Genomic DNA, 11,497 nt, shown 5'->3' on the forward strand with positions numbered 1-11,497 from the left:
AAGTACTGTCTGGCTTCTCTAAAAACGGATTTTATCCGTATGACCAAAATCATCAACATCAGAATGGTGTACCTTAGGAACAACGATTTCTCAAACAAGATCCGCACTCTCTCAGATTATGGTAAGCAATTCTGGAAGTCAATATAAATCTTTAAAACCACAGAGAACAGACATATAAGCTAGAACAAACTTTCCCGAAAAACCTGCGTAAATATTTAAATGAAAATACGTTGAAAATCACCATCGCATACAGGTTCGCATGCGTGAGTAACCATTGTATCCAAGTTTCCACACTAGTCCCGTATAGCGATTGCTGGGGAATCGATCGCAGCAACCGCTGACGACGAAGGTGTTTTTTTTCGCTCCTGACACGTTTTTGAGAAAATAAAGTTTTCCGTTCGCTGCTTTTCAACAACTCAGCTGATAAAGAGAACAATTTTGCATATAGAAGTTCGTGTCCAAGCGGACTGAGTTCGAGGAGATACGACCACAGGCATCCACCCGCAAGCGGCCCTGCCTAAGGAAGTCCCCCGTTCACTCCGGAGTGTTCAATATTCAAAAAAATGTTTGAAGCGATAGCTGGCTCAATAAGGGATCTCCTGGGCTCGATTGAATGTAACAACAACTACAATTGGAATCCAGAAAATCGTGAGTATTCTGTGTGTGGGAGTCAAGGCCGCCATTACGAGAGATATAGATGACAGCATTCTGGATGATCTTATTACACGTGAGTCAGATTTATTTGCTATTTTCTAAAAGATTATTTTTGAAATTCGTTGGTTGGTTCGTTAGTATTATTGTTGCAGTTGAGAGCTGGAGGGTCCGACCGGCGACAGTCGTTTTTTCGCTTGTTTAGTGGTAGTCCCTCATGTCGGAGATAGTGCGCATTATAGCACACGGATTATGCGCACTACCTCCGACGTGATTCCCTTCCTTAGAATAAGAGAAAGTACGATTGTTGCTGGTCAGATTTTCCAGTTTTCAGAAGCAGCCAGAATAGTTCGAAAAAACATCCGGATTTCTCGGCCGCAAATTAAGAGCGAGTAAAGGCGCTTTAACCAAGGCTTATTAGCCAGGGCAAGGTGTAAATACCTCTGTCCCATCTCAAAGGACCAAAGGAGTGACATTAACCTTCTTAGCCAAGTCACTCCCAACGATTTATTATATCCCCTTTAAACTGAAACGGTTGGTACGGTTGTCCTCGTTTCTTCCTCCTTTAAGATTCAAAAAATTCGTTGATTAACTTATTCATTAAATGAATAATTTAATTGTCGTCTAATTTTGAAACGTCTTCAATCCCAACTCTGCACAGTAGGCCTGGCCGTTTTAATATTTGCGATATATGAAAATATGCTTCAAATATTAATATTGACAAGAAAAACACTACAGAATAACTGCAGTGTTTTCCAGGATGCTTTTCAATACTGGCTGTGTAAGGGTTAAAATAGAATAGAAGTCCCGTATAGCGATTGCTGGCCGATCGATGCGCCGGCCAGTGGCAAGTTGCTACTTGCTGTTGTCATTTCAAAGCGACAGTTTTATTTCTTACACAAGTTGAAAACTTTACTTGTATGTCAGTTTTCAGTGTTAAAACTAAACCAAGGCCTTTTTTAATGTCCAGTTTTTTAATAATTTTTGCTGCTCTTCAATATGTGCCCCCGGCTTAGCTATTTCCTCTCATCCTGGAAGTCGGCCAAAGTAATCTCCTTTAGGAAACCTGGGAAGGATTATTCTGCCCTCAAAAGCTATCGTTTCTTCAGCCCTTTCTCGGGGTTATCCAAACTATTCGATAAAGCTATTTATCATTGTCTTTTAGCATTATCCGAGGAAAATTACATATTGTTTATAGAACAGTTTAGATTTTGAATCGGTCGCATGGAGGTAAGGGAAAGGGTTCTGTAACAGGTGAATGGCGACAAAGTGTGCCCTAATGTTGCACAGTAATACATCTTTTCTGGAACAAAACTATTATCAGAATAGGGACTGCTTCAAAACTACAAGCTAAAAGTCAAATGACTCACCATTGCGCCATCTGTGCGCCAAAACGTGGTTGGATCGAATTAAAAAATATTTTATCACAACCTAATAGTCAATTGGCGATTCTACGTTGAAACAGCTCACAGATAGCGCAGGAAGCAAAGTGTTGTTGATTTCATTCTGTTCTGTCATAGTGCATATATTTTCTGTAAACATTGGTAAAACATAACTTTTAAACACCAAATCACCGAACAATTTGTTGATAATTGTTTATGAAAATGAAGGAAAACCATCATTTTATAAGATGAAGAGTAAACATCTTGCGAAAAGAGTGTAAAACATGGTGATTTCTAATGTGGTTTTCGTTTGAAGCGAAACTGAGTCAGTTCCTAACCCCAACTGCTGTCAAAATGTATGAACTGACAGCAGTTGGGGTTAGAACCTGACTCAGTTTCAGGTTCAAGCGAAATCGCCATAATATTATTCACAAAGCTATATGTGTGCTGTTCCGAAATGTAATTTGTTGAGCACCGTAGCCGCCGCAACATCATTTCCCGTTCCTCTTAAGTTAAGCTAAACCTTTATGAGATGGTGTAAATTCATGAAACTCCAGATCACGCGAGGAAAAATATATCCGGCTAATAGGAGCTTTGTATCATACACAGCCGATCCTTCTCTCTGATAGTCTTCACTGAATCTCCTACGTAGTCCAAAATATGAAGGAGTTTGGCATTGGAACTGATTGGGTCTCGGTTTCGAGTTGGAACTCTATTTACAGAACGATTTTTTATAACCACAATAATACCCCGATTACATTTCTAAGAAATGTATGAGCCAAATAGTTGCAAATGGCTGTTATTTCAGAATAGTTGCAAATAAAACTAAATTTCTTACTCGTTTCATTCATATTTTGGCAGGGGTAAGCTTTTTCCGAAAAGAAAATGAAGTTTTAGTAGTAAGCTACGACTCACTTGCGGGTGAAAAAAAGCAAACTGTATCACTTTACCAGTTCATGAGCTGAATCGTAGGTGTCGCATTACTAATTTTGGTTTTGCCGCAAATCGCCAATTATCTTGAACAAACCCGACTTTATGCTTTATGCTCTATCTATATGCATGACATCGGTAAGAGCATAATGTTTATGTGTATACATGGTATATGCACGCACATACATAACATTCGTTTCGCGCCAGTACTTGTACCTCATTTTCAGCGTCTGGAAACAAATTTTGTTTGTACGATTCAGTAACTTGATCAGATCTATAAAAGGAGAGTTTTAGGATACTTCGCAATGTCTGCGTTGGAGGAAATCACCAACTGTAATGATTCCGGTATGTCTGCTACCGCTCAGCAAAAAGCCATTGAAAATGCAAATCGGCAGATCCATCCGATGGCCGAACAGCCGGAATTCACCAAGTACACTGTGGATGGATGCGAGTTTGATTTGTACTGCCGCCGAAAGACCGATATGGAACCCAAGATGCTCAAGTGGGCCTTTAAGCTGGCTGAGAGGAACGTGGGGCCACAGTACAAAAGCTGCAGTCTTGGATGGCAACCGAAGGTGAAACAGTCGGATCTGAACAAAGCTTGGGCACGATACCTGGTTGCCGTCGATCGGCGTACTAAAAAACCAGCGGCCTACTCAATGTTCCGTTTTGATTTGGATTATGGGCGCTGCGTTTTGTATTGTTACGAAATGCAGGTTGAATCGGAGTTTCAGAGAAAGGGACTTGGAGGCTTCATGATGCGAGCACTTGAGAAGATGGCCCAGCACTACGGAATGGAACGGTTAGTTTTGACAGTGCTGAAAAACAATGAAGATGGAATGAGGTTCTACCAAAAGTTGGGGTAAGTTTGCAGCAGTTTTCTAGTCTAGTTCTAGTTACATTTTAAAATTATTACTTTCTTTAGATATGACATAGACGAAACAACCCCGGATAAAGCAGATAACGAAGCATACGAAATTATGAGTAAATCTATGCTGTAAGTAGGGCCTGAATTGTATTTTATGCAATATTTTACTTGACTGAATAATAATGCTTATTGTTACACATATATTGAATGAGTACATCTAAAAGTTGCCGACAGCCTCTTCCAGAAACTTAGCCAGTTTGACATCCCGCTCACTTAACCCGCCGCAATCATGCGTGGCCAAGGTGACCTGCACCTTGTTGTATACATTGAACCATTCTGGATGGTGATCCATCTTATCAGCTTTCAGCGCAACACGAGTCATAAAGCCAAAAGCTTCATTGAAGTCCTTGAACAAATACTCTTTATAAATGGCGTCGCGATCCTTCACTAGGGTCCAACCTGCATCAAACAACGGTTGTAGTAATTCTTTGCGCTGGTCTTCCGATAGTTTTGCAACCTGAGGGGATACAATTTTGAATACGTTATAACAATCAAGGTTCAAACAGGTTACTTTCTAAATGAACTCATATCTGTCGATTAACTAGGCCGTTCGCTTCAAGTTTTCAAGACCGAATCAAGCTCTGAAATTTTATTCACCTTTGTTAACGTTAATGCTAAGAACTGTTCAGCGAGAAAATAATCAATAATTCACGCAAGTCCAACAACCTGAGCACATCCACTTGTTGCTTACCATTTTTCGTTTTCTGAGTGTCTGCGAACCTTTCACAATGACTGATTCTGGTGATTCAATGTTGCTACCGCTACTACTGTACTGACGACGTGCCTCGATCGTAAGTGATCTTACCGGTGAAAGTGATAAACTTGAACTTATAGCACTGGAGCTGTAGCCAGTCGAGAGTAGTAACAGATAATGGTGAGGCTTCTTGCTGTCTGTAGTTGTCTCCTCTGGTCCAGTTTGGTACGCTGGTATGGGTTTTGTTTCATCGCTTTGTTTCCAAGTGCTCCCCAGCTTCCCCATCGGCTTCGATCGATGCAAGTGTAAACGTTCGCCCACCACCCCCTTCGAACCGGTGTACCACAGTTGATTGAAAAAGCTCTTGTTTGTTTCTCGGCATCTATATAGCAAAAGAAATACTAATGTGTACCAAATTGTAACGAGGCGTACTGAATTTAGAGCACCTTAAAACGGAAGGTAGCACACATTGTCTTGAAATCATAATAAGAAACAAAATAAGTCTTATTTTTAATTTAAATGCAATTTTCCATCGAATTGAACAAAAATCGCAAAAATTGTGCCACAACAAAACAGATACTTACCACAGTTGATCACAAACGTTTTAAACTTCAACCACATTCAGGGATGCCAGATAAATCTATGTTAATCAGATTTTTAATGCATTGCACAAAATTTAATTATCCAAACTGCACAAATCTCATTCATGTGCATGATGACCGTATATTTCGTAGTTGCTACTCCGTCATTGACCAGAACAAACTAAATAACATAGAATCTACGAATGAAACCTGGGAGTAGTCAATGTACACGTTACGAAAACTCTATACTTTGAAATGTACCAGCCACGTCCCCAAAGTTTTGTAAGTGGACCAGACTTTAAATCGGGATTTATAAATCCCTATTAAAAGTCTGTTCCACTTATAATCCGGACGCCGTATTCTGTAGCAGCACCAGAACCGGTTTAGAATTCTGAATGTATTCTATATGGATTCCAACTCAAATGACACAACCGATTCCGGTAGGGAATGGGTTGGAATCGGTTGTTGCATTATCGCATTCGGCTAGTAGTCTGGTTTGGAATGTTTGGACAATAAATTGTTGCGAATGCTAGAGTTTTCGTAGCTAGGTAGCTGAGATTTTTTGTTTGGGAGACGTCGGAGTGCAAAGCGTATAAACCGGCGTTGGACTGCCTCGATTCTGTCAACGCTGTTCTGGTAGTACGGATTCCAAACAACAGAACAATATTCTAGTGTTGAGCGAACCAAATAGTGATTTTAAACAGTATACGTCCCTAAAGTTTTTCGCTATTCTGAAGATGAACCCAAGCTGTTTTGATTCCTTATCCACAATGTATGAAGTATGTGGTTTGAACGTTAGTGCCGAATCCATGATGACTCCAAGAAACTCGGCATCGGTTTTATCCCATATTTGTCGCAAAAATTTCACGTCGTCGGCGAAAGAAAGGCGAGGTCCTTGTAATTTGATATTTACGTCATTAAAATAGAGGAGGAATATTAATGGACCGAGATGGCTTCCTTGTGGGATGTCAGTTGTAGCGAGGAATGGTGCAGATAGATGACAGTTCTTAATACTGATTTGGAGTTGCCTTCCATCCATGACACTAGTGTAGAAATTGTCCATGAATACCAAGTTTGTTCAGCTTCGCTATTGCGATATCATGTTTCATTTTGTCGAAGGCCGCTCTGAATAACTTCGAGATCAACAGAGATTCATAAATACAGCCAGCCAAGGCACTGCATTATGACTCAGTGGACGGCAGAGAAATTGTACTTTACTTGCGAGTACTCCATATATCTGAAATATATACCCCAAGACAGAGTAGCGATGACTAGAGCAGATACACGGGGTCGAATATACCTTGACGTACATACAAGTAGCTAGCACAGTGCTAGAATTAAATTCGCTTCTCGAATTCGTCGAATCTATCGTTCCATTTCTTGGAAGATTACTTCAGCCCATAGATTGATTTGCTAAGCTTGCACACTTTCTCCCCCTCAAATCACACATCTTGATAATGCAGAGTGAACCCTTTTGCGACCAACCTAACCTTCCTTTTGTATATAAAGCCAAGTAAAAATTGCCTTTTAGTCTCATTGACAGAGTACATTTCCTCTCACTTCGTCGAATTTCTAGGGGATTCCTATCTTCCAACTCACTATCCCCTTCACATTCGTCGAATTCCTCATTTTCACTGACTTCAACCATATCGAACGAATGGTCAAAATCACCATGTCCAGCAATCTCCGAATTTACATCATCCGGCACAGGTCTTGTGCTAGAAGTCGATACCGAAATCTCAAAATACATCGCAGACTATCACGATGGCCCAGCCAACTCGACCGTTTCTAAACCATGGTTCTCAACGGAACCATGTCCTTCCTCATTCATTCAACAGCTTAGCAGATTCATCCACAGCAACGTCACAGACAATAAATATCTTTCGGTTGTCCCACAACTGATATCCGACGAGGAAGCAAGTCTTACTGTGTTAAGAACTTATTCCGCTTGTGCTTCGATATAAAACTATAGGCTCTACCACCGCAAATCCGCAACTTAGAGACACCATGTGGCCGTACTAAATCTGTAGTATCGCTTACCATTCCTCATAATAGGTTTCATACCTCCACACACGTCGCTGTGAATCAGCTCCAGCGTGCGAGCACTCTTAGTAAAAGCCATCTCGATGAATGGTCGCCGAGTCTGCTTCCGAGTCTGCTTACTCCTCAAGCAAGCTCCGCCCAGTTTTCTTGCTGTATCTCTACTTGTCTTCATCACTAAACCTTTCACCATATTTCATTCACTAACTTCATTTGTCCGCTATTTCTTAAGTGACCATATCGTCTGTGCCATAGTTCTTCATCATCTATCACCTTTTTACTGAATAGAGTGATCTACCCTTTCACTTTCCATGCGTTCACCTCCAGCTCGTATGAACAGTCCTTCCGTTTGGTTATGCAAACCACCTCGCTAAATAACTGCATTGTTCTTTCCAAATTCAACTTCCATTCCTTGCAAACCCACACGTTTTATCTAAAATAAGTTGTAGTGTTGTCCCGGAGAGTAGAGCACATCGTTCACAACGCACTTTTGCTCCTACTTGTCCACATTTGCCGTCATATCCACTGTCCCAGGATATTTACATTCAAGCACTTGACCGAACCCAACGTTTATAATCACTGGTTCTTCCAGATGCTTAACATTACGGAATCATTCCGTCGTTCTCACCATATGGTCGGACGCCCCTGAGTCCTGAATTCACGATACGACACTGTTCAGTGAGTCGTTTGCACTGCCACCCGTACCACCACTAAATAGACTGCCAATGGAACATTACAAGCTGACGCCATCTGCGGGAAAAATGCGCGAAGAAATGACAGTTCAGCGAGCTTGTCTACATGGTGGTAGAATTTAAAAGCAATTCGAACCGAGGGGAACGACACTCTTGATTTGTTAATGAAATGAACTTAAAATTTATAATTCTGAACGGATTGGTAAAGATTGACATTAGTTAGTTCGAAATGGATTCGCATTTCCAATTTTGCTTAAAAATGGTTTCGAATGGCCGATGATGGTTTGAAGTGTGTCATGAAAAACAAAATAAATGTCTCGAAATTCACGTTTTGACAGTTTCCGTGCTCGATGAAACCAAAACAAAACTTTCTCCTTCTCCAACTATATTTCAGCTCTGTCACTGGCAAGAACACGATACTCCGGCACATCTTCTACCGCCTATTAAATACACGAAAGGAGCCCTTGTTCTTCCAAATGGGCTTCCATCCGGAAGTCCCAGTTAGTAAAATTACTCCCATCAAAGAGGTGTACTTTTCTGCCCCCTTCCAACGTGGAAAATATTTTTAAATGCTCGACCGAGAAAAAAAAATGAAATCCGGTTCACTCAACCGAGGTTAGTGTGTAGCGCTGGGCCCATAACCTGAGAATGTTAGAGCAACGGAAATGGATGGAGGGTGGAGTAATAACAATAGGGACCTTTAATTTGGAAAAATTGTGCCAGTTTTTCATATGTATTGGTAGCGGGTGTCCTTACGAGTATACTCATATCATTCTTAAACCTTAATTATTCTTTTATGATTTTTAAATTTAAAAAAACCAAATTAAACTTTAACCAGCAAACTGACAGTTGTCCTACTAAATGACGTATCTGCAAATATCTCGTTCGCCTCATTGTTAACTGGGAAAGCACCCCACACAGCATGATCTGGTACTTTTTCAATCTGCTAGCAGCCTGCCATCCCAAGTTTCATCTGCAAACTATGGTAGATCTGATAAGGCAACCTATAGAGTCGTGCAAGTCGCATGGGTTTGGATGTGTTATTGTCCTAAAAGGAAACAAACTAAAAAATGTTTTTTTCAATATTTTCGGGCCAAAAAATTGAAAAAGGACTGAGATATTAACTCACGATACTAATCAGCATCAGAATATGCCTTAACCCGCACACCCCTAAAGATCCCTATTGGGTCATTAAATGGGGAAAAAATCTTGTTTTATTTCATACATCGATAAAGCTGATTTTCGTGATTGCAACAATGTTTTTTTCCAACTCAGGAAACGTGAAAATAAAATTTAAATTTAAAATAAAGAAATATGTTGACAGTCTGCATTTGACACTATCAGAATCATTTGACATATAGAATTTCACGACAAATAATGCCCTGTCAGAAAAAATGAATACATGTTTTCCCGGTTTTCCCGCAGGACTATTTTAATTTGACATAAACTCCATTCAATGTATATAGTTTCTTTTTATTTTGGGTGTTGTCTTGATAGGTCAGATGTAAACAATCGCAGTTTTCCTATGTATGGTTGCCAAGTTTACATAAGATATATTTAAAAAAAACAAAAAAAAAATCGTTCTTACGTATTATAACGATTTTTTTAAATAATGTTATATTATGTATATTGGACCTAAAATTTATCGAATGGAACAGAAAACTATATTTAAGTTAATGACCCAATTAAAGACGTTGAATTACTGAATAAAGACTCGCCATCTTATCCCAACTAAAAAAAAATGATTTGGCAACATTATTTTCTGCAAACTACCACCACTGTCACAGCGTTAACTTCAGTTGACTCGTATACTACAGTTACCGCAGAGTTGCAACGTCGATAATTTTTTCATCATGAAGTGCGGTGTGAAGTTTTGTACCAATAAAACTACCGCCGGTTTGAAAAATATTGTTTTTTTTTCGCTTCCCGATAAACTACGACCTTCGTGCGGAATGGGTCCGGTTCTGTGGTTTACCAGAAAATTACAACATAACGGATAGCTGCAATGGTTGAAGCAACTTTTAGTTGGCACCGTAATGATAAAAGTTATAGGGGAGAGTAGGTACGCTTGATCCCACTTTTGTTTTTTTCTCATAACTTTTTAATGAAATAAAAATTTCAATTGCAAATCTTGTAGTAAATTCGAATTGTAAGTGCTATGAATAATGTGTAAATCCGAATACTACGTCCTGTCAGTAATATGAACAGTTTTGAAAATCATGCCAAAACGAGGTTTTTGTAAAAACGTGAGGTAACTTGATTCCCCGCCTACTAGGGCTAAAGAAACACAGCACACTATGACCTATGGACACGAAAGTTCAGCTAACCACCTATCCTGACAAATTGATTAATAAGACTACCTTTTTAGATGCACGACACACTTTAACCACAGTAGAAAGTCAAGACAAGTATTTGCGGTAAATCAGTGCTGTTTAACTGGATTTTTCAACCTTCAATAACTTATACCATCATTGGTTCACGGAAAAAAAACATTGTAGATCAATTAATAGTGCCAGGGGCGTTATAAAAATGATGTTTTTCTAGTTCTATACATTTTTAAAGTGTTTGAGAGAACTAATGATAGGGATCAAGAATACCCAGTGTTAATGGGATCAAAGATGCCTGTTGTATAAGGTGCACAAAATTTATTTTTTTGTATGTGTTGTGAAATTTTTTATTCGAAAAACGTGTTTTTCTAGGCAAAAGCCCCTAAAAAGTAAACGTTCTTGAAAATAATAATAAATAATTAGTTCGACGATCTTATACAACCGTTCAAAAAATTTGTGAAAAGATCTTCGAGATGGATTTAAACACATATTTTCTAAAATATTATACAACTTTTCTAAACCAAATGTAATACATCAGATTTGTTTTTTAAACATCACAAACGATCAAATGCTTCATTTTCGTTTTATATTGTGATAACTTTATGCGTATAGATTACGAGATATGGCAAGAGAATCAAATATCCCCAAGGATCAAGTGTCCTCACTCTCCCCTATGTTTTACCTAGCCTTAGAGATTCGATTTGGAAATTTATGCGAAATATTTTAACTCGCTATCGCAATACTTTCCAAAATTAATTTATCAGATTGCAACATTTGACAAGTCTGCTCGATTGGAATGACATTGACAGGTCTCGTGCTCGATTGAAATGACATTGACAGATAAATGGTAAACAAACGATAGACGTGTTGAGTCTTTATCCAGAGGAATTCAGCGTCGTTAATATCAATGACACAGCTCAACGTAAGTGTATATAAGTTCAGGTAATGTAGTAACACACTTAAGTGTGAGTGATTAGACTTGATCCTAATGATTTTTTGTAAAATACACGTGAATCAGTGATAAAAGTTTCGTCTCGGTACGTGTAGTATTCCAAAAGGGGCGATAGATGAAAGACGAGAAAAGAAAATTGAAGTCTTCATCTCTCTTGGGAATGATTATTTTAAGCGGACCCTACACGAGACAAGAATATTGCCAATAAAAATATTGACAAGACTGCTTCAATCCGTCAATGTCATTTGATTTCTACATGATCAATATTTTCAAGATAGCCTTACACGATCAATATATTGATCAATAATCGATTTATTGAC

At 39.0% G+C, this 11,497-nt stretch overlaps 2 protein-coding genes across 4 annotated transcripts; one reads left to right on the top strand and one right to left on the bottom strand.

Moving 5' to 3' along the window:
• The first annotated feature begins 3,115 nt into the window (after positions 1-3,115).
• On the top strand, positions 3,116-4,032 carry LOC131681278 (N-alpha-acetyltransferase 40). The gene is made up of 2 exons (XM_058961998.1): positions 3,116-3,825; positions 3,889-4,032. The coding sequence occupies exons 1-2, from the start codon at positions 3,269-3,271 to the stop codon at positions 3,962-3,964; spliced, it is 633 nt and encodes a 210-aa protein (XP_058817981.1). The 5' UTR covers positions 3,116-3,268; the 3' UTR covers positions 3,965-4,032.
• LOC131681246 (putative pterin-4-alpha-carbinolamine dehydratase) lies at positions 3,966-5,238 on the bottom strand. Of its 3 annotated transcripts, none has more exons than XM_058961975.1 (3): positions 5,170-5,238; positions 4,583-4,967; positions 3,966-4,348 (listed from the first exon to the last, which is right to left on the bottom strand). In XM_058961975.1, exons 2-3 carry the CDS (start codon positions 4,868-4,870, stop codon positions 4,049-4,051), a joined length of 588 nt encoding a protein of 195 aa, XP_058817958.1. In that variant the 5' UTR covers positions 4,871-4,967; positions 5,170-5,238; the 3' UTR covers positions 3,966-4,048. The 3 variants fall into 3 exon arrangements, with proteins under 3 accessions (XP_058817958.1, XP_058817941.1, XP_058817949.1); XM_058961958.1 differs by having other exon boundaries at positions 4,583-4,986; positions 5,170-5,206; XM_058961966.1 differs by lacking the exon at positions 5,170-5,238 and adding an exon at positions 5,032-5,162.
• Positions 5,239-11,497: the final 6,259 nt, after the last annotated feature.

Source organism: Topomyia yanbarensis, chromosome 1, assembly GCF_030247195.1.
Source record: "Topomyia yanbarensis strain Yona2022 chromosome 1, ASM3024719v1, whole genome shotgun sequence".
In the NCBI taxonomy this organism is placed as follows: Eukaryota; Metazoa; Arthropoda; class Insecta; order Diptera; family Culicidae; genus Topomyia; species Topomyia yanbarensis.

What these genes read in the sequence shown, in the direction of transcription:
- LOC131681278 (XM_058961998.1), top strand. Translation starts at nt 3,269, where the DNA reads ATGTCTGCGTTGGAGGAAATCACCAACTGTAATGATTCCGGTATGTCT. An exon ending in AGGTTCTACCAAAAGTTGGG is followed by an intron (nt 3,826 to 3,888) that starts GTAAGTTTGCAG and finishes TACTTTCTTTAG; the next exon opens with ATATGACATAGACGAAACAA.
- LOC131681246 (XM_058961958.1), bottom strand. Translation starts at nt 5,206, where the DNA reads ATGTGGTTGAAGTTTAAAACGTTTGTGATCAACTGTG. An exon ending in AACGTTTGTGATCAACTGTG is followed by an intron (nt 4,987 to 5,169) that starts GTAAGTATCTGT and finishes GGTACACATTAG; the next exon opens with TATTTCTTTTGCTATATAGA. An exon ending in CACTCAGAAAACGAAAAATG is followed by an intron (nt 4,349 to 4,582) that starts GTAAGCAACAAG and finishes GTATCCCCTCAG; the next exon opens with GTTGCAAAACTATCGGAAGA.